The sequence below is a fragment of the Brienomyrus brachyistius genome, chromosome 21 (assembly GCF_023856365.1).
Source record: "Brienomyrus brachyistius isolate T26 chromosome 21, BBRACH_0.4, whole genome shotgun sequence".
NCBI classification, from domain to species: domain Eukaryota; kingdom Metazoa; phylum Chordata; class Actinopteri; order Osteoglossiformes; family Mormyridae; genus Brienomyrus; species Brienomyrus brachyistius.
In genome coordinates, this window is record NC_064553.1 from 15,964,950 (window position 1) to 15,987,542 (window position 22,593).

Consider the following 22,593-nt stretch of genomic DNA (forward strand, 5'->3'; position numbering starts at 1 on the left):
AGTCAGGGTTTAATTATCCAGGTAGAAAATACCCATCCACAATCTCTTTATACCCACTGATGTAGCTGATTGCTCTGCAGGAAGAAACGAACGATCAACAGCTTCTTTCCTTTCTTTTAAAACGTGTTTATTTGTTGTTGTGTCTATGATAGATCAGATTTGTTTGTGGGAATGAAGCGACTGGACTGCTGCTGAAATTCCGTCGTACTCCGTACAAAACAATAAAGGATCTGAATCTGAGGTGTCTCAGTGTTTTCACAGCAATACCAGACTTTTCTACAGCAACGAATTAAAAACTAGACTCAACAAAACCACGGGTTTGTCTACAGGAGGATTTTTCTGCTTAGTGAAAAGGCCCTTTTCCAGACACTGGAGCTCTTTGCAGGAAAGGTGTCTAATAGCCGACAGAAGCTGGTGGGACCCTGGGTGACCGGGGTTGGTCGCCTGGGACAACCAGCGACTTCGCTCCCTGGTCGATGTAAACAGACGTGAGCCACTCGATACACATAGTCATTCTCAGATAAATAGGCCCGGAGATAAGAGGGAACAGTAAACGATTTAACCAGCCAATAAAATTCCCTGTGAAAATTCCTCCGCATGTCAGCGGCTCAAAATGCCAACGAGACCGGTCAGCTAATTCAGCAGATTAATCAAGCTGTTAATGTTTCCCATAGATGATTATACTGATGTCTAAATACACAGCCCACCTGTTCGCCTTACACCTGTCCTCGTTCTGTCAGTCCCTTGTGATCTTCCTCTATAAATAGGCTTTTTTTGCAGCTATCAGTCTGTGTGTGTGTGTGTGTGTGTGTGAGTGTGTGTGTGGTCCAGAAATACTAAATGTCCCCACAATGTGACAGAGAATTGTTACTTTGACACTGTGGTGACCATTTTACAGTCCCCATAAGGATAACCTCAATTTTATAAAAGAAATGGGTGACTGCAATCAAATGCAAAAAACAAAAAATGGCAAAACACTTGAATTTTGTTTGGTTAGGGCTGGGTAGGGGTTAAGGTTAGGGTTAGGGGTGAAGGTCATCATTTTTGGATTTTGATTTTTCTTGCAGAAATGAATAGATGGTCCCCAAAAAACCATGAATACAGGTCTGGGTGTGTGTGTGAGTGTGTGTGAGTGTGTGTGTGAGTGTGTGTGGGTCAGTGTGTGTGTGTGAGTCTGTCTGGGTGTGTGTGTCAGTGTGAGTGTGTGTGTGAGTGGGTCGGTGTGTGTGTGTGTGAGTGTGTGTCTGGGTGTGTATGCTATACTGTAGCTATGGATAATTTACTGTATCTTTAATCCATCAAGGAAGTAACGTTTATGTAAAAACCTCATTCAGGAGGATGCAATAACTACAGTAAGTATTACATTATGTTAATAGTAAGGATACTATTAATTTCCCATTACAGTTAAAACAAAAAAAAGAAGAAGAATATCAAGAAAATGATCAAGGGTGCAGCAGCCACTTATGAAATCTTCCAAAAGCTCCACCTAGACGCTCCTTCTGCCCTCATGTGACGCCGTCATTTACCCAGACAAAATGGCGGTCATCAATCTGCCCTCTATTGTCACAGTCTACTGGGAATTATTTCAAACAATTATGAAATGATTCCCCTTTCAATGGTGCTGGTCTGTTTCGGGATACATAAATTAGCTTAATCAACATTTGTGATGGCAGAGATGTAATTTTAATAAGCGAAGCCTATTTTCTTTCCCAGTTCTAGATGGGGTGCAGACAGATCACGTGTGCGAGCGTATGGTATTGGGGCAATCCTTTACAACACACAGACACACACACGCACAGACACGGATACACACACAGACACACACACACACACACGCACGGACACGGATACACACACAGACACACACACAGACACACATACGCACAGACACGGATACACACACAGACACACACGCACGGACACGGATACACACACAGACACACACACAGACACACATACGCACAGACATGGATACACACACAGACACACACGCATGGACACGGATACACACACAGACACACATGCATACACACACACGCATGGACACGGATACACACACAGACACACATGCATACACACACACGCATGGACACGGATACACACACAGACACACATGCATACACACACACGCATGGACACGGATACACACGCAGACACACATGCATACACACACGCATGGACACGGATACACACACAGACACACATGCATACACACACACGCATGGACACGGATACACACACAGACACACATGCATACACACACACGCATGGACACGGATACACACACAGACACACATGCATACACACACACGCATGGACACGGATACACACACAGACACACACACACACACACACACACACATACACTCTGGGACATGATTTCATCTTCACGGCCATCTGCCTCTCAAACATGTAAAAAGCAAAACTGACAACGGCTGGTAAAATGGACAAATGACTGTTCCGGAAAGCCTGGCTGCCCGCATCCCGCCATGCGATATCAGTGTGTGTGTGTGTGTGTGTGTGTGTGTGTGTGTGTGTGTGTGGGGGAGGAGGGGGTGCAGTTTTACAGCCCCATGCCTTTTATATACCGGGGGCTGCTAGGCGACATGGTTCGATAGGAGCCAGGCATGACGGACGGCCGGACGGGCCTGTCACCGCAGACATCATTTGGCGGAACGGCTGGGGAATTTTGTCTGGGGGAGGGAGTCTGTGAGGCCGCTACCCTCCTGGGGATGCAGGCCATGAATCTTCATATACGGGCTGCCAGTGAGGAAGAATATGTAACAGGACACATTGGCGGCCATATTGTTACCCTGAAAATATTGTGTTTCAGAGTCTCACTGGGAATTCACACAACATGTGGTATTTGTTACAGTGTTAGTCTGCGGCAATATGCAAAAGACACAGCACTGCTGAACAGGGGTAAATTAAGCATGTCGCTCTTTTACATTGCTGCTTCCACGGTGGTCATGCGTGTAGCCTGCGGTAAGAGAACACGTTACATGAATAAAACAAATGCGAACATGGCAAGAAGGCGTAATACACCTAAGGTAACAAACACATCGTTGGAAATGAGCTGCTGATGCATGGATCATGTCATGCGATGATCTAACATCAAAGAATTATTTACAGGACGTAACTGCCCCAAGCATTTCACCATTACGTCAAAGCTGGACACCTGAGGACCGTCCATCATCATTTTTTTCTGCCAAACACGGCCCCGTCATAACATAAACCAGCCTCCTCTGGGGCCAGATTGACTGCCCGCCTGGTAAATCTGGGCTGCACACGACCTGCTGGATTTCCACAACCCCCCAAGCAGAACATTAGAGCTCTGTAAAAAATTCTAATTATACCAGAGGCTAGAAATTTTGTGAAATATGCTAATACATAGCATGATTATTTTACTGTATTCCAGAAACTAAATTAACCGAGTGTCAAAGGACTTGCATTAAATATTTGCAGTTCCAGAGGTCCAATTCAGACGACGCATTGTACAGCCCATCAGCAACTGGTGCTTTGTGGTTGTGTGTTGTTTCATTGCAAATGTGGGATTAGCTGAGACACAGTATGAACACAGCCCTCCTCCTCACGTGAGAACATGCTGTGAAAGATGACTGCAGGACTCCGCACAGGCAGCATGACACGCTGGGTGGCTCCAGTGCAGTAACTGACTGCTTATCGATTTCTCAGAAACAGTCAAGGCAAAGAAACAATAGAAACCCATAGAAATGTCACACTGGAATCAAGAAGCGCCGTGACCAACAACATACGTGAACCAGCAAGAGATGTGTTACGAAAGCCTAGGACTGGAAAGCTGCACCTGGCATGAAATGCTACATTTCGATTTTTTTCGTCACTATCTGTTATGTCGCCCCCTGCTGGAGAGGGAGATACGCTTCCTCACTGATCAGAGCATCAGCAAGGTTCTGGCATTGAGCGTGTAATTCAGGACTGGCTGAATAAGTGGCGGGGGGTGGGGGGCAGGATGATAGACACACACTTCACCTTCATATAACAGTGCCCTCTGAGGTTTGATGAAGGATAAATGAGAGAGGAAACAGCACATTCTGCTGCACCCGAGACAAACAGCATGGAAACCGAAATATACAGTCAGAATGCGTAATTAGGTCAAACGAAAAAGTCAAGTATGAAAAAGTCACAGTCTGATCAAAGCCTCAAGTGTTCATGCTTAATCAGCCCTCAGAGGTGTCTCCATTTCACAACAGTAACTCAAAATGTCAACGAGAAAATGCTCACAAGCGTGAAATTCTGAAAGCTAATTGCTAATAGCTAATTTTCCACGTTACCCTGTAAAGTAAAAAAAAAAAAAACTGTCAACATCACCATTTGATAAACTGAAAACAGCTTGATGAAAATCATCTTTGGTGCCACCATCAACACACAACTTCTTCTTTTTTTTCGTTTCTTTCAGAATGAAGATGACTTAGCGATACCGAGAGTGTAAGTTATTCGGTTTTTGTGAGCATGACTCACGCGGCAGAGGGGAAGCGGCGGTACGCGAGGCGGCTGCAGCTGGCGGGAAGCGGGAATCAGTGTACGCGGGGCGTTAAGTATTCATCAGCCTCATGTACCTGCTGCAACTTTCATGAAGGAAATCCAGTATTTCTTAGAGAGAAACCAGAAAAGAGGGGCATGTGCTCCCTTTCTCTCTGTGGGACGGCTAGTCAATCACTCGGGCTGGAGAGATTCATAAAACACATCTTAAAAAAAAGGAAAATGACAAAAGACAGACAAGTAATCCCACGTCAGCCCGCAGAACCTGTGAGCCTCGCCAAAATCCCAACTTAATCACCACAAAAATGCAATTAAGATTCAAACGTTAACAAAGCCGTGATTTTCTCATTTCTACCTTCCAAATATTCATCAACAGACTGGCAACTGTGCTCGCAAAGCTGTTTTTCTGGAAAAAAAACAAACAGCAAAATAAATCTACTACAATCCGATTCCCAACAGTCAGAAATATGTAGGAACTGGTAATATAGTGCCTTATTTTCATGTCACAATAACATATTATTTATGCGATAGAATGCGCTAAGTTGTCCATACATATAGGACCCTTTTGAAGTCATTGTTGCTGTTTACACTAAGCGCTAGTAATCCAAATAAAAAATAATAAAAGCAGAAACGTTAATAAAATAATAGCTTTGCACTGACAAACATCATTGCCTGTGTCTTACATCACCCCCCCCCCACCCCCCCCCCCCACCCATACTCACTCTCACACATGCAGGGCTTCGCAGTGGCTCCACTCCCCAGCCGGAAACTCCGGATTCCGGGGAGTCAGCTCACAGCGCTCGCCTTTCAGGGGCAGAAGGAGCTTGTTTGATGGGAAACCGACAGACGACAGACCTGCCAACTGCTTAGTGTTTTGATCCCAGCTGAACAGAACCTAGAGGATGTATCACCCACTAGGTGGACCAGAACCCGACCCCCACAGAACACGCAGTAAAAATAAACACCATGTTCACAACAGGAATTCAGGATCCATCGTCCTGCCCCCCCGTTACACCCCATTTTCCTATGTTCTTGCCCTTAACAGAGTGGTTTTCGGGTCTGCTTCTCTGATTTCCTCTTTTGACCTTTACAACATGGTTATTTAGTTAGAGAAACTCATCACAGCCCTTCCCGCCTCAATGGGCTATGTTTATATGCAAAAGGGACACTTTAAATGATTATAGCGTTGGTATGGAGGGGTCTCCCAGAGAGACAGTCTCACACTCTGGCTTGGTCATGTCCTACTGACCGTCCTTTGAGCCTGTGTCCTAATTGACGTTTTGTGCTACAACACGCTGGGTTTCTTTGCTGTGTTTATATCATTCTGTCACCGGTTTTCTTCAGAGCTTTGGAACACTTGACAAAAAAAATATTGTGCTTTGCCAGTGAATAAATTCTGAAATAACAAAAACAGACACACCCAGTTATAAAATCAGATCCTTATTTTTATTATTAGAATGCTCCATCCTACAGATAAACTATGATCCTTTGCTTCTTATTTTTAAATTGATTTTAAATTGATTACCTCTCACTTAAAGAGTGACTGTCTGTCGCTGGTCATTCTCGAGAAGATAAACAGCTCTTATAATGAAGGCAGGCAATCAATCTATGCACTCGGAAAACAGCTTCATTGCGGTCGCTATTTTTTTTCTTCCTTGTGCCGCACAGAAGACCTTTCAGTGAAAACGACACAAATGGAAATCAAACATGCACCATCCTGGAATCTGTCCTCCCTGATCCCCACAGCCACTGTCCAAAAGTACAGCTTGTGTTTAAACTTCTAATCCATTAAAAATGCAAATAGTGTTTTAGAACAGAATGTGCTATAACCGTATCGATTTCTTTGGCATCGATATTTTGGCTTTCGATTGACGGAACACTTAGGGATCCATTTCTCCTGCTAATAACCTGCCTGGAATTCTTAGTTTGGGCTTCATGTTTCATTCTCTGTCGTGTAAAATTTATCTCTCAGAAGCGCATATGATAATCTACACATTTGCCAGGTATAAAATGTATAATAATGCTGGAAATAATTTTTATCTGAATGGGTTCTTTGTAAGGTTAGTGATGTCATAATCATAGGCTTGGTCAGATTTTCACCAATCACAAATTTGCATTTGCTCTGGGAATTCTTCTGTAATGGTGCGCCGTGGAGCTGATGATGTCAGCACAGAGGAGGCGGAGCCCAGGAACGGCGCGGCAAATTCAAAAAACACGGGATTTCGGTAAAAGGCGGGACTTGATCATTGCTTCTGTCGCGTCACATTCGACGGTGGATAGTAATGCCATGGAGGCAGAGGGCGGGGGGGGCCTCATGGAAGACGATTTGGCGCCGGCGTGTGCTTTTCGAGGGAGCGCCGGATCCGGAATCCCTAACCCGTCGGCGTCATGGGGCTCCGCGAGGCCTAATGAACTTGAGGCCTCAGGAGGCTCCGTGGAATTAAAAGGAGGATCCTCCTCTGACCAGCGGATGTCCTTGAGACGTGATTTACGCGTCAGGCCCCCCTTCACTCAGCCAGCCGAGCCCCGCCGAGACCCCCCCCCTTAAAATTTCAATCGAGCAGGAGCCCCGGTGGAAATTCATTTGCAGGGAAATGATACTCAAAATTACGCTCCACAACCCTGATGATCAGCCTTCTGGCATAAGACAACCACCTCCGTGCCGGAGTTAAATCCCAGCCCTCAACAAAAGACTGTAAATGTGCTAAAAAAAAAAAAGTGATTTAGAGTACCATGCTTGACAAAGTCAAAAACAATTTTTTCTATATCCCATTAAATTTAACCGTTAACTGCGTCTCTTATGAAGGACTGTCTAATATAATTTTCTTCCTGTCCTAATATCTCTTTAAAACCGCATCACTGGGAAATAGTGCAACAGACACTAAAAGGTATATTTTGTACGTTTGTGCTTGTATTTTTCTTCACACAAATACAGGGTGTCATGACAGATACACAGCAGGAAATCAGTTGTGTGTATTTAGAGTGTAATTTAATGAAATCTATAATTGATGCGTTTTTAGTGCTTAATTACCCGGCTTGTTTACCAAACCACACATATTAAAGATTGATTTCACTGTCAGTGTGACACTGTGTCTGTTCCGTCAGGGACGTAGAGAATTAAGAAGCCACCTGAATTTGTTTATACTTTGCCTGTAAAAGGTGTTTGACCACAATTGTATCCTACGGCCTCACAATAGCGCCATGATTCCACCCGTCCGGTGTCAAAGATCGATTATCCAATCAGGGGCTCAGAAATCCAATTAGAGTCCAAACAGGATGCCGGCGAGATCCAGCCTGCCCCAGGAAGCATGCAGGTTGCGGGGGGGAGGGGGTATACCCCGGATGGGGGGCCGCCCCATTTCAGGTCGCTGACCTCTCCCTGCGTCGCACATCGTGGGCCCACTAAAATCGATAGCGCCTCCTGGCGTGACGAGCGGTCGGCGCATTCTCATGGGGTCGCCGCCTACCCCGCGGTTTTTATGAGCACCATCGATTATCTGTTGAGACACCACACATATAAAAAGCTGCTTGTTTCCCTGACAATGGGATACCTAGTATATAATCATATGAGCACGAGCAGTTCAGCCACCAGCTGAAAACACGCATTAATTAAAGAAGGAAATACAGCATTTCACTTCGTTGCAAAAAAAGTTCTTTCAATGATATATAACTACGTCAGATTTGCACCATGCTGAGCATCAAAACACCAAACGGTAATTTGCGAGAGAAATAATGGGAGTAACTGGAAGGAAACACGTGGCATCACACGCAGCCCCGCACACGCAGCCCTGCACACACAGCCCAGTACACACAGCCCCGCACACGCAGCCCCGCACACGCAGCCCTGCACACACAGCCCAGTACACACAGCCCCGCACACGCAGCCCCGCACACACAGCCCTGCACACACAGCCCCGCACACGCAGCCCCGCACACGCAGCCCCGCACACACAGCCCAGTACACACAGCCCCGCACACACAGCCCCGCACACACAGCCCTGCACACACAGCCCCGCACACGCAGCCCCGCACACGCAGCCCCGCACACACAGCCCAGTACACACAGCCCAGTACACACAGCCCAGTACACACAGCCCCGCACACGCAGCCCCGCACACGCAGCCCCGCACACACAGCCCAGTACACACAGCCCCGCACACACAGCCCCGCACACACAGCCCCGCACACACAGCCCCGCACACGCAGCCCCGCACACACAGCCCAGTACACACAGCCCAGTACACACAGCCCAGTACACACAGCCCCGCACACGCAGCCCTGCACACACAGCCCAGTACACACAGCCCCGCACACGCAGCCCCGCACACACAGCCCAGTACACACAGCCCAGTACACACAGCCCCGCACACACAGCCCCGCACACACAGCCCCGCACACGCAGCCCCGCACACACAGCCCAGTACACACAGCCCCGCACACGCAGCCCCGCACACACAGCCCAGTACACACAGCCCCGCACACGCAGCCCCGCACACACAGCCCAGTACACACAGCCCCGCACACGCAGCCCTGCACACACAGCCCCGCACACACAGCCCAGTACACACAGCCCAGTACACACAGCCCCGCACACGCAGCCCCGCACACACAGCCCTGCACACACAGCCCCGCACACGCAGCCCCGCACACGCAGCCCTGCACACACAGCCCCGCACACGCAGCCCCGCACACGCAGCCCTGCACACACAGCCCCGCACACGCAGCCCCGCACACGCAGCCCTGCACACACAGCCCAGTACACACAGCCCCGCACACACAGCCCAGTACACACAGCCCAGTACACACAGCCCAGTACACACAGCCCCGCACACGCAGCCCCGCACACACAGCCCAGTACACACAGCCCCGCACACGCAGCCCCGCACACACAGCCCAGTACACACAGCCCCGCACACGCAGCCCCGCACACACAGCCCAGTACACACAGCCCCGCACACGCAGCCCCGCACACACAGCCCAGTACACACAGCCCCGCACACGCAGCCCCGCACACACAGCCCAGTACACACAGCCCCGCACACGCAGCCCTGCACACACAGCCCCGCACACGCAGCCCTGCACACACAGCCCCGCACACACAGCCCAGTACACGCGGCCTCACACGCATGGCCCCGCACACGCACCCCCACACGCAGCCCCACACACGCAGCCCTGCACACACAGCCCAGTACACACAGCCCCGCACACACAGCCCCGCACACGCAGCCCCGCACATGCAGCCCAGTACACGTGGCCTCACACGCATGGCCCCGCACACGCAGCCCCACACACGCAGCCCCACGCACGCAGCCCTGCACACGCAGCCCAGTACACGCAGCCTCACACGCATGGCCCCGCACACGCAGCCCCACACACGCAGCCCAGTACACGCAGCCTCACACGCATGGCCCCGCACATGCATGCAGTTCACGTGTCGGTAAACCACGAGAAACGCGGATGTTTCTGGTAGAAGAAAAGGAACGCTTAGAGAAATAACAGCTTGTGGGTTAATGGGTAACTGCTGAAGGGCTGCGTCAGTCTCCGTGCTGTTGGGGCGTCGGCAAGCGAGAATGAGGGACTCGCTGGACTCACGGGGTCGGAGGGGTCACTGAGGTCCCCGTCGATGTGCTCGAGGCTCCTTCAGCAGCCCCCCCGAGGCCTCCCGCTCCGGCAGCCGTTACGCTAATAGGCAGATTATGCGCAGCAATCCAGGGCTTGGTTAAAGAATACAGGTCGATAGGTGGTCGTCTTCTTAATTAGAGCCACTGTTCTTCAAGGAGCTTCAGTTAAATGAGCCTCCTTCACAATTTAGGATGACTTAATGGCATCGCTGCTCATTACTACCTGCACCACGTGTGTCCGTCCTGTTTGTGACTGATAATAGTGGTACGGTACTGCCTCTAATCCTCCTGAGCGGACCCTTTGGGGAAATCCGGCCATTAAGCAATTATTAATTAGCATGACGGATTCAGCAGGGCGCTTAAAGCCTATTAACGTGGCTACCAATTACGCGCAATTAATAAAGCACACAGAGGAAACCCAGGAACGTCCCTCAGACGGCAGTTAGAGGAAGTAATAATTAGCTCGGCGTGCGACCTCATGCGGGGCACCAGGGGAACAGTGTGCTTCCCACAGGTCAAAGCGAGCCGGTTCCCTGGCAGTATCCTGATAAACTGCTCCCCACTTCACAGGAAGCACCTATTCTGGACAGAGGCGATAGCATCAGCGTGGAACAATAAAATCTGTAAGGCGTTTTGAGGTCGTTTCCTACGTGACAGAGCGCTGTTAGCCATTTAGCTTGCGGGTCTGTGGAGCAAACAGAGAAGCTCATTCTCCCCCCCCCCCCCCCCCCCCCGGAAGACCGTCCCACTCATCAACTTATCAACTCGCCGGCCTGATCGAAAAGCCAATCGGCATCCTTCCTCATGGAAGGCTTCGGCAGACGGGTCAGCAGCCAGGCACTACTGAAAGCTCGTCGTCGTACACGGTGGCCCGGACTGGCCGCACACATCGAGACAAAGATGGTCAGAAACGTTTGGTCAGTCGAAGCTCAAACGACTGTGTAGCAGGAAAGGACTCTTTGCTGACATGAAAACTGGTGTTGGTGCCATTACAAGGCAGTGAGTCTCCTTTGCGTCGATATTTTAAACAGGCTACTTCAGAGCTCAGCGTAGCGGGTCCTTAATCCCAGTATCGATAACCTTGGCCTTTTGCTTTCGTAAGACTGACAAGCGCACAGGTTACCCGTTATCTCCTTTTAGACCAAAGATTATCCTGCCCGCAATTACACCCTCAATCACGGGGAAGCACTTAGTCAAGCAGGATCCATGACCTTTTAAGGTTTAATTGCTTTGCTGGCGTAACTGGAATCTCTTATCTAAGAAATATTAATTTATTTAGCCTATAGTCATCTGCTAGAAAGGTCTACTTATAAATGTCTGACGGTGGGGGCCCAGAGAAGGGGGGGATAGCTATTATCAAAGACTTTAAGGACAGTAAACACAGTGAAGACAAGAAGAAAACACAGCACATCCTCTAGATTATTAACATCCTGACGTATCGCATCCTTGGACTACAATTCTCGTTATTAATGTCACTGCAAACAGGCAGTTGAAAAGACAACTTATAAGTAAAGATACCCTGAAAAAGAGGCCCCTGGGCTTTGTGTCACTGCGTAGACTGGGGCTAAGCTTCCATTCCAGGTTCAGGACCCAAAAGTAGCAGTTTTTAAAAATCAAATATGGATGCAAAGCATAATGCATCAGCAATCCATTTCAGTGACAGGCCAGAAAAGGAATTCATCTGGCTAAAAAGCGGACTGCCATCCTCTGCCAATCGCTTAAATCTGTCGGACTTGGCCCACAAGAAAGGCTGCTGCGTTCCAGCAGTGCTGCCCGTGCCCTTGTGGGTCTGTGTGTGTGTGTGTGTGTGTGTGCGTGTGTATAGGTTTCATTATCTTCCTTTGAGAAAATGTCCCCAAAATGGATGAAATTTGAGGAGGACACAAACATTATGACTTTCGTCTGGATTTTCTAAGAAAAGCTGCCAAAGTCCTGATATACTTTTGGGGTTTTAGTATGTAAATGTGTGCATCTGAGACAGGGACAGAGAGAAACAGAGAGACAGAGAGACAGTGTGAGAGAGAGAGACAGAGGCGGAGAGAGTGTGAGAAAGAGAGAGAGAGAGAGAGAGAGAGAGAGAGAGAGCGAAGGGTGGCTCAGAGAGAGCGTGTGCAGACATCCCTACCTTTCCTCCTGGAGTCCTTTCGCACGCTGGGTCTGACAGCTGGCTGCGGCTCTGTCTCTGTTGACATCCTACTCAATCCGTTTTCCTTCCGAAGGCAGGTCCAGTGGCGGCGTGCGCAGGCTCACCGAGTAGAGCGCCCCCCACAGAGCGTGACCCGTGCCGCCGTCCCGTCTAGCCCTGACACAGCATCTCAGTCACTCCCTGAGGGACAAAATGGGGGGGGTGAATTAAGAGGTATTGCCAAAAGACTGAAAAGTAAGAAATGAAGGATTATTGTTAAAGTCATGAAGGCGTCCTGTGACGCAGAGGAACTTTGGCCATACCCTAATGTCCAATCAGAGCCCTTCCCCACCCCAAGACTGACCAATCAGTTAGGTCAGCTGTTCAGCGCGGCGGAATTCCGTCGAAACCACGTCTAGCTGTCTCCGGTCTCACAAACTCGCCCCCCCCAGCCTGACTGCCTATGGTACAGCTTCAAGCACCGGCCTTTCTCTGGATAATCGCCTGCCCTTCACCCCGCCTCTGCTTGTGGATTTCAGATTTGCAGCCTCGCTGGGTCTCCAGGGGGGTTGTGGTGTCAACACGTCACATTGATACCGTCTGCACTGATTCCCCGGCACGCAGCAAGAGCCAGTATTAGTGGCCACTCTGATAATTGAAGGTTTTAACGGCGACTCCCAAAGATGGCTTCCCGACCTCCCTACCCAATCAGACGGATGCGATCAAACGCCATTCCTCTCCTGAGCAGGAATGCCTGGCTGTTAGCAGTTAGCTGTGAGCTGATATTCTCACCTGCACACACACTCCATATTAGCTACTCTCACTTTCTAGCTATTGACCAAGCGCTGACCACATTAACGTTAAAAAAAAAACCTAATTAACTCCCCAAGTGACTCTCAAATTAAAAAAAGCACTTGGCTATTCTTCTAAATTCTTCAGAGAGTGCGCCTTAAATTGATTATTTTAATCAACGAAAATGAACAATATTGTTGCCGTTTTTGACCATCATCGATATAACTTGACAAACACAAATTATAGTTGGATTAGCCCATGTTAGGACTCTTCCAGAAAGCAATGTTGGGAAAATCTACATCCAAGGAACTCAATGTCTCAGGGACACTTGAAAATAATCATGATAGATTTGTAAATATTTTTACACTCTGGTAAAGAAAAAACCCCCCGCAAATTCTTAACACAAACTGAAAACACGGAATCATTCATCAACGCAACGTTAAATTTTCCTCATTTATGAATGGCCAAGCGTTTGGCTGGAGGCTACATTGGTTGGCAACTAACACTATCATTCAACTGTAAGTGCAACAGTAATTATCTGTGTAATAACTGGTTGGCAAGGTAAACAATGTTATTAATCCTGTTAGCCGGAATATCGGGATACGATGCCCGTCCAGGCTTCCTTCATGACTAAGGCTCACCTTGGGTCTGAAACAAGTTCATGGAAGCAGAGCCACGAGGAAGGGCACTACCTGGGTGGGATGCCAGGTCAGCACAGGGTCCGCACACAGACGTACATGCACACACAGACACACACACAAACACTTGTATTCATGTCTTTGTGGGGACCGTCCATTCATTTCTATGGGAAAAACCTTAATACCAACTATGACAATCTTAACTCCTACCCAGCCCTAATCTTAACTATAGTAACCAAAATTACAAGCTTTTGGCATTTTTAGTTTTTCATTGCAGTCACAGATTTTTATAAAACTGAGGTTATTCTTGTGGGGGCTACAAACATGGTTGCCATGACCTCTAAATAACAGGTTTTTTATCACATTGTGGGGCTTTTTGGTCCCCACAATGAAATATACAAGACACACACACACACACACACACACTCATGCACACACACACACACACACACTTAGAGATACCGATTTGCATAAGTATAGCTAATTTGGTCAACCAAGATGTGAATTCACTTCAAAGCATAATGCTGAACCTTTGAATGCTTTGCTGGTGTTTTACTGCTCATTTCAAGTTCAGTAAACAATCCTACATGCTAGGGACAAAATACACAAGCTTCAAATGGCTGGTAAGTCGCACTGGATTTGACTGCAATAAGACCATGTCTGATAAGAGAATAACACTGGAGAATCCCAGCTCACTGCGCAAGCAGCCTCATAATGCGCACCAAGAACAAAATATGAGCGCTGTGATGGGTCTGAGGCGTCCTGGCTCTCTGTTATATCACAGAATCCATTTTGCACAATATCCCAGCGCATCTCCCAGCCGACGGCACGTATTTAAAGTGACAGCGTGAAAAACAACGCATATATTATAGATTCCAATCTGGCTTTGAGAAGAGAACCGTCAAAAAGGCGGGAGACGTCTCCTGCAAAGAGGCGTGCACGGATCCGCGAGGAGCGTTTCGTCTGACGTCTAGATGCAGTTACCGAGACGTTGGGCGGTGATGAGAGAGATCGGCCCACAACTGGCACTTGGCACTTCCAGCTACTGGCAAACGAGACGTCTAGTTTCTATGGCACGTCCCAAGTTATTAATATTAGTGGCGGGCGCCGTTTGTCACAGACGAACTGGGTACAGGACCTGTGATACCCGGGAGATGTTTGGACTAACGCTCACGGCGTCGGGGGAACAGAAACGTGAGCAGGAGCCTGTCTGCCTTCCTCCCTCCATCCCACTGCCAACGGGGAGGTTTAATCCCCATAAATCATCCGCGTCCTGCCGCCGGCGCGGCGTGGAAGCTGGCACCAGGACGACACTCTCGCCACCACCCCCTCCTCCCCTCCTCCGGTGTCCTCCGAGGCAACAAAGGCAGGGACAGCCGCTCTTTCCGGCTGCCTCTCAACGGGGATTCAAACCCACGCCCCGTCCTTTCCATACCGATTACAGTTCCTTAGCTATGGGTTTGCGACCCTTTCCTCCGGCACCGTATACATTTTGCTGATCTAACACGCCACTCCTAATTAACAATTAGCTAATTCCCCTTTTATACAAACGCCGAGGTGTTTTAATCCAGATACACGTCTTCAAAGAATCAAAGAAGCTCAACAAATCAAAGCCCTTGTATCTGAAACGCATGAAAAAAAAAAACACTTCCCCATCACTGGGAAGGCTGTTATAATAGCATTTTCATTAGAGTGGACACATGCAGGCACAGTATTGCAGCAGACAGCATATCAAGCTAATATGCTCTTCAGATCATAGCTATCTAGGTCACTGTGGTTCTCAATCTGTTCTTTGTTTTACCAGCTTTGAGAGTCTCATCCAATTTAGGTCAGAGTTAACAAACACAGCTCACACTGACAGCTCCTATAAGAGCAGCAGCAGCCCGTCAAGGGCCCCAGACAAAGCCAGTAATCTTTTTATTATGACTTCACTGTAAGTCTCCTCGGCCCGAGCCATGAAATCCATCCCTCTGAGATCAGGCTTCCTTTTTGCTGCCGTATACGACGTTTGGTCGGAGAAAAAGCCGTCTCCATTTTCCTGAGTGTCTCTTAGAATGCCTGCCTCCATCAGTTCCAGATTCTTGCTCGGTCAGAAGCTCCTCTTGGTTTCATACCCGTCGCATCCAGACCCGTCGCATCCAGACCTGTCGCATTCAGTCCAGTCGCATGCCTTATCAGGACCACCGTCTCCCCGCTGCTTCTTATAATGACTGAGGATGGGGTTACACTTCTTTTATTCACAGAATGAAGCATTTAGCTATGGAAGGTTCCGGACTCTTTGTGCAGCTGATGCACCATCGCTGACTCTAGTCCCGCAGCTGGCCACATCGAGGCTTCCTGAGGATAATTGTGGTCACCTGGTAGCAGCCATCTTGGTAGAGGAGCACCCCTGATGATGTCACAATGCAGGCCATCCCAACAGGGGACTCCCCAACTGAGCAGTGACACCACAGGCTGGCTGAAACACTGACTGCATCAACAATCTTGGGTGCCCTGTACAGACTGTCTCATCCCATGAAGGAGCACAGTCAGCTTCTGCTTGTGAGCTGGAGGAAGCTGAAGTTGGGGTGATGATCAGGGTGTGGCCGCACCCAGAGATCACAAGGAGAATCCCATTAATGAAACCCAGCTGGCCTTAAATAGCTGGGAGGATAAGTAAAGCCAAGAGGAAGGCTTTGACTCATATCCTGGTGGGGGGGGGGGTGTATTTGACAGGGATTTATAAACTACCGTTCTCGCTGGGTCTTGTCACAGTTTAATCTGCCGTTGTTTAATAAGATGTTTTGTTTGCTTCAGCTGCACCTGAGGTCTGTCCAGTGACGCTGATCTGCATCATGTTCCTCTGCAGTCTGCAGAAACCTCGCAATGACACACGTCACTGTCACCGGCTTATCATCAAATTAATAACAAAAAAAAAACTAAGCATCACAACCTTGAAAGTATTTGGTGGAAAAACAAATTAGTTCTTTGATGCCCTTTATTTTATGGTGCAAGATGTCCAATTAAGAAAAACACAGCACAGGGTTGGGGGTCAAATCCCACCCCCAGTTTTGCATGTGTGGAGGTTGCATGTTCACTCCATGATTTCTGCCACAGTCCAAAGACATGCAGTTAGGCTAATTTGCATCACCAAATTGCCCATGTGTGCGCGTGCCCTGCAATGGGCTGGCATCCTATGCAGGGTCTTCCCCTGCCCTGTGCCCTGGCATCCACTCCAGACCCCCATCCCCCATGACTCTGTACTGGCTACAAAGTCATTGGAGGATTCCTAATATGCCGAAAGGCAACATTTTATGAGACTATGTAACGTAAAAACCGCGAAAATCTCGGCAAATAACAGCTGCACGCTGTTATTGGGTAAATAATTTGGGTAAATATGCACATTATGTAAAAGACGATATGACTACAGCCAGAACAAAAAGGCGTGTCGTCACTGATTCTGGCTGCTTTGCAGAAAGAGACGGTTTGTATTTCTCCTGCTAGTGACAATAGGAGCCCCGCTGATGAATGATTTATGATCCGCTCGCCCATCGCCGCCGTCTCTCCCCCTCTCCTCCGCCAACTACGGGTAGCACAACTAGGACGGAAAAACTATACTTTGACACAAACTTTGATGCGACATTTAATTAACATTTAGGGATCCCAATATAGGGGTAGACCTCGGTGCAGCACACCTCCAGTCCGTCGCCCCCTGCTGTCCGCCTGATGTATCAGAGAATCACACGCCCTGCCAGCCACACTGAGGAGGAGCCCTTATTTAACATAAACCCGCCTTCAGCTGTTACTCACCTCAAAAAGGACATATCTGCATATTGCCCTTCGTCCCAGACGATTCTGCCATACCCTGCCCCCTATACTAATCTTCCTTAATATGAGCTCCTTAAAAAACACATTTCAGATGTTTGTAAATGAACTTGTTTTTAAATAGATAGATAGATAGATAGACAGACAGATAGATAGATAACATAAATACAACTGCAAATACAAACATTAATACAACTACAAATACAAATATAAATACAACTACAAATATAAATACAACTACAAATATAAATACAACTACAAATACAAATATAAATACAACTACAAATATAAATACAACTACAAATACAAATATAAATACAACTACAAATACATGATTACATGAAGCTTTGGCCCCAACAGTCTAGGGAAGGGAAAAACCCATAAAGAGAGGATACAAAAAGCATAAACCATAGTGGCTCTCGGTACTACATGGGACGCTTGTGCGGGTAAACGACAGCATACCTGCATGGCCCGGTCCCAACACGGCAAACCTCACCCGAGCACGGGCTTGTCCTGGGACGCACTTCTCGACATTTACAGTCCAGCTTTAATGATTATCGCTTGGTCCTTGCGGGATGAGTTACTGGGTAAAGACTGAGGTCTCAGCCGGGGAGGGGCTGACCAAAGTTCAGGGAGCAGTGTGTCTCGGCTGATAGGCCTCACCGGAAGAGGCACAACAGTATCTGAACAAACTGCAACTTAACTACCAGCTCGGGTCCAACATGAGCCATTAAACTTATATGGATCGGCGATACAGATATACGCCTAGATCAGTGTTTCCCAATCCGGTCCTTGGGGATCCACAGTCGCTACATATTCTCTCCATATTCGCTTCCTGCCAGACTGTCCACTTTTCTGAGCAAAAACGTGGACAGTCTGCGGCTCCCCAAGGACCCGATTGGGAAACGCTGGCTCAGGGACCCCCAGACCTGTGAGCCACTGAAACATTAGGCAGCTGCAGAGAGCCCTACTGGTGGACAGGCCTGACTCGCTCTCAAAATGGCGCATCGCTGCGCGCGAACAAAAAAAAAACATGCAGCCAGTTTGAAAGAGGCTGCCGTGAATCTTGGGGGAATCCATATTTTCATGTCTTGGAGAGGAGGAAAGAATTGGGAAATTGTTGTTGCTCTCTCCTGTGACTATGCTCCTGATAAAATGGAAATCAGCGCACGAAGCTCACTCCCCTCCTCTCTCCGGGGCGAAAATGGCAGCGTTTTATTAACCGTTTCTTGCTTGCTTCCTCTCTGCGGAAAGCCTGTGGACTCATTGTATGGCCAATATTATTCCAGCGATATTAACGTGCTTATTTTCATTGCATGGCTTTTTATGCAGTGCAATCAGCAGAATATCCATCCATCTTATCCTAGTCACGGGGGAGTCGGAGCCCATCCCGGGCGGCACAGGGAATGCTTGGATACAGGGCTGTCAGTCCATCATAGGGCTCATATACAATTGCACACATATTGTGGGCAATATAGAAACACTGATTAGCTTAATTGGAAACCAGGGCACCCAAAATGCCAACTGTATAACATGGGGGGAGCGCGCAAACCCAACACACAGCAAAGGTGGGATCTGAACCCACAACCACTAGGGCAGTCAAATTATGTTATTAGTGCAAGCAGAGTCTAAAACCAATTTAAGGTACCAACGTCCCTGTCAGGGCCTGAACACTCAAACTTCAGCAGACTATCCCTGCTTGTCTTTCCAGGTGTCCGTATCCCAGCTGTCTGTGACACCACAGCCGCCCGTAACAGTTTCCAGTAAAAAGGAAGTGACACGCTTGGTTTTAAATTCTCCGAAGGGCTCCGTGTAATTTTAAAGGGCTGCGTTACGACACGTTAATTTAACTGGCTTTAATTATTAAATTATTCTGAAGTGCTGGGCCGGAGCGCTAACAAGCGGAGAAATGAAGCAAAACGGGGACCGCCTGCCTTCGCTGGAAACGGTCTCTGGCTGCGGACGGCCCTCCTTATTACTGAGATCCTGCGCCCTAATTTATGCGAGGCATGTCGAACGGGCTGGTGGCGTGATCGTCAGAAGCACGGGCCGGACACGTGTGATGAACGACACGCTGGGCGTAATCACCACAGGCGGTGCCCTCTGGTGAGAGTCACGGGGAGCCTTTATCAGGCCTGGATGTGAAATGCTTGGGTTCGGCCTCAGGGAACGTGGCCAATCAGGAGTGGCCGCCGTGTGACTGCAATCTGTCACGCTGCCGCTTTGCTTTTTAAAGGACTGATTGAAATTCCTCAATTCCCAGCGACAGAGACTGACTGCGATTCTCGTAAGCAGGGCCCAAAGACGGCTGGGAAGTGCAGCCGGCATAGTGGACAACGCGGCACGGGCCCCCAGTAATGAGCAACAGCGCAAGTCACCTGACAGGAAGTGCCGGCTGGCTGGCCTCCTGTTTGGATTCCATGGACATCTCCCCCCCCCAAACCACCCCAGCCTGTGCTACCTTGGAGCCTGAAGGCAGCATCTGGCATCGGCTGTTCGGTCTGTTTCGGGGGGGGGGGGGGGGGGGGATTTATGGTTTACCCCCCCACCACCCCCTCCATGCTTGGCTTCCCTCAGACGCACAAGGGCCCTTTAGGTGATTCATTACATGGTGAGTACACCTCATCCTGCCGCTTTACGCACCTCTTCCCCCTCTCCTACTTTCAGTGCCTCCGTCTTGGGAAAACTCAAATGTAAACACAGCTGAAGTCGACTGGAGGAGAGTTCAGGCTTCTCCGTATGACCCCTTCCACTGACTGAGAGACTGAGAGATGCCCAACACTTCATTCAAATGGCCGTTAGATGCTCATTCCTCCACTGGGAGCTGCGTCTGCAAAACAGGGCAGTGACACCAAGCTACTGAGGGAGAGACATCCTGGCCTGTCTTCCTGTCAGACCTGCAACAGGCCCTGGAGCCTCTCACTCAAACCCTCACTCTTCAAAGGGTCCGATTCTTCTGACAGTCCAGGCTGCAGGTGCCTCCTATGAGATGCAGATCGAAATGTCTCCTCCATTTCAGGTTTCTCACCTCATTCTAGTGACCGGCTGTCTTTCCAGAACCTTCCGAGTGTCCAGCTCCGTGATCCAACCATGCTAACTCAAGTAGCCATCAACAACTGAGCATGTGAACCAGACACATTAATGAGCTAAACTCCCCGCACCGACTAGCGAAACCTACTTCCATCTTGGCTGCTTTGTAGGATTTCCACGGCATAATTAGTTTCGGGGTGACACCTTAATACGAGGTAATGAAGCATCTTGGAGAGGGACTCGCTGTAATCTTCAGACACGTCAGTGTCACGCGCAGATAGGCAGAAGGGGCGGGATTGTTTCATTATCCCATCGGTGCGGATCAGCTCGACATCTGGAGGTAATTGCATGCAGTTTTATGGAAGCAGTATAGAAGTTCTGGAAGTTTTTTACCGGTGCGAGTGAGGACTCCCTGTGGGGGGCTCACTCCTGATTTCCGGGTCGGAATGGGAGTCTCCATCGCACTCCTGTGTCTGTATTCCACACTCCGGGCCTCGCTGGTGACCTCATTCGGCTGGAGACGGCTGTTTATTTGTTGACGGATAATTCCCCCCCCCCCCCCCATTTTCCCAGGGAAATTGTAAGCTGCTCTTAAGCCCGCATCGCTTACAGCACGATAAAGAACCCCAGTGAGGTGAGGGGGGTGGGTTCGAGCGCTCGCTGAAAACGGCAACGCGCTCGAGTCTATAATCTCAAATCCCAAGACAACCCACCAGAGACAGCATTTGCCATGTGCTGTTTCCCTATATTAGAAGTGCATTTATTTTTCAGGCATACAAAAAAAAAATCCCCAGCATTAGCTGCACAGGTGAAATATTAAATAGTCAGGTGGGGGGGGGGGGGGGGGGGGGGCAGATGTAAACCCACAGTCCCAAGGTGCTGGCACCTGCTGTCACAACACTGGGGGAGGAGCAGTGAGTAAGCAGGTGTGTGCTGGGCTGATGCGGACACAGCGTCCTTAAGATGCCTGCGGACGCATGTTAAGGAGGGGCGCACAGTCTGCGTGCGGGGGGGGGGCATCTTCTAGACCCTCCACAGCAACGCATGAATAAGATGTGGAGGCCGTTCGGCAGGTGCAAGCTGGGCACGGGCCTTCCGGAAGTTTCTCGCTTGCTGCCGCCCACGAAGGCTGACCTGATGCTCCGCGTATGAGCTCGACGGAGGAGACGAAGCCTCGCAGTCAGCTGTGTGTGCCACCGTCACGTCACACCTCCCCCGCTACCTTTCCTGCCCTCCCTGCCGTCTGAAAAGTTCCGGGACGCTGGTGGCCTACCTGAGGCAAAGGAAGCCCGCAGCCTTGCTTTGTCGGTGCGTCCGCCTCTGGGGGGTGAGCAGTGAACAGAAACCCCGCTGGGTCCTTTCCACCTCGCCAGGCCGCAAATCCGCACCGGAGCGTGATGAGCGAGTGTGATCCGCGCGGGATACCCACAATCCACTGGAAAACGCTAGCAAGTGTGACAGCGGACAATGCAGAGCGACACCAAATCATCCTGCTAACAGCCGGCAGAGTCCCTGCACATCTGTGTGTGAATCTACCGTCCCTTTAAGGGCTGAATGGGGGGCAGCATCAGATCCTGGGGAGGGCGAGGAAGGACCAGCCCCTCTATGCAGCAAATCTGCACCCCCCCCCCCCCCCCCCCCAGCGGCTCAGAGCGTTTCGCCCGGCCGACCGTCCGGGACGGTAATTAGTCCAGCGTCAGCGAGCCGCCCCCCATATCTCCCCCAGCCGGGCCCCCCCCCCAGCACAGTTTATTCTGGCTAATCTCGCACGCGAGTAATTAAATGCGCCGCGACACCTGGAATCTCGCTCGGCAGGGAAATTGCCGTTCGGATCCCTGTCATCTCAATTTGCGCGGCGCCCAGGAGAACGTTCTAGAAGCCCGGCGCCTTATCTGCATAACAAAGCTGGAGTCCCTGATAAGGGTTTGCACCCTCATTTAATACGAAGCGCAGCCAGGACACGGGTCTGTTTAACAAACACACACACACACACACACACTTCAACATTACAAAATAAAACAAGAATAACCATCCCTCACAAAGCCGCAGGGTTATAATAAAGTTC

The 22,593-nt window shown here is 49.4% G+C and overlaps 2 protein-coding genes across 2 annotated transcripts in view; both read right to left on the reverse strand.

The window, feature by feature from the left end:
- LOC125716361 (FYN-binding protein 1-like) overlaps positions 1 to 8,003 on the reverse strand; it is a 77,338-nt gene extending 69,335 nt beyond the window's left edge. The window contains exon 1 of the mRNA XM_048988579.1: positions 7,999 to 8,003. The gene's annotated coding sequence lies outside the window, so the exon portion shown is untranslated. The remainder of the gene's footprint in view (positions 1 to 7,998) is intronic.
- Positions 1 to 22,593, reverse strand: part of LOC125716364 (disabled homolog 1-like) — a 75,405-nt gene that overhangs the window by 42,356 nt on the left and 10,456 nt on the right. Inside the window, exon 2 of the mRNA XM_048988583.1 lies at positions 12,265 to 12,465. Coding sequence (XP_048844540.1) covers positions 12,265 to 12,331 — 67 coding nt within the window. The 5' untranslated portion in view covers positions 12,332 to 12,465. The remainder of the gene's footprint in view (positions 1 to 12,264; positions 12,466 to 22,593) is intronic.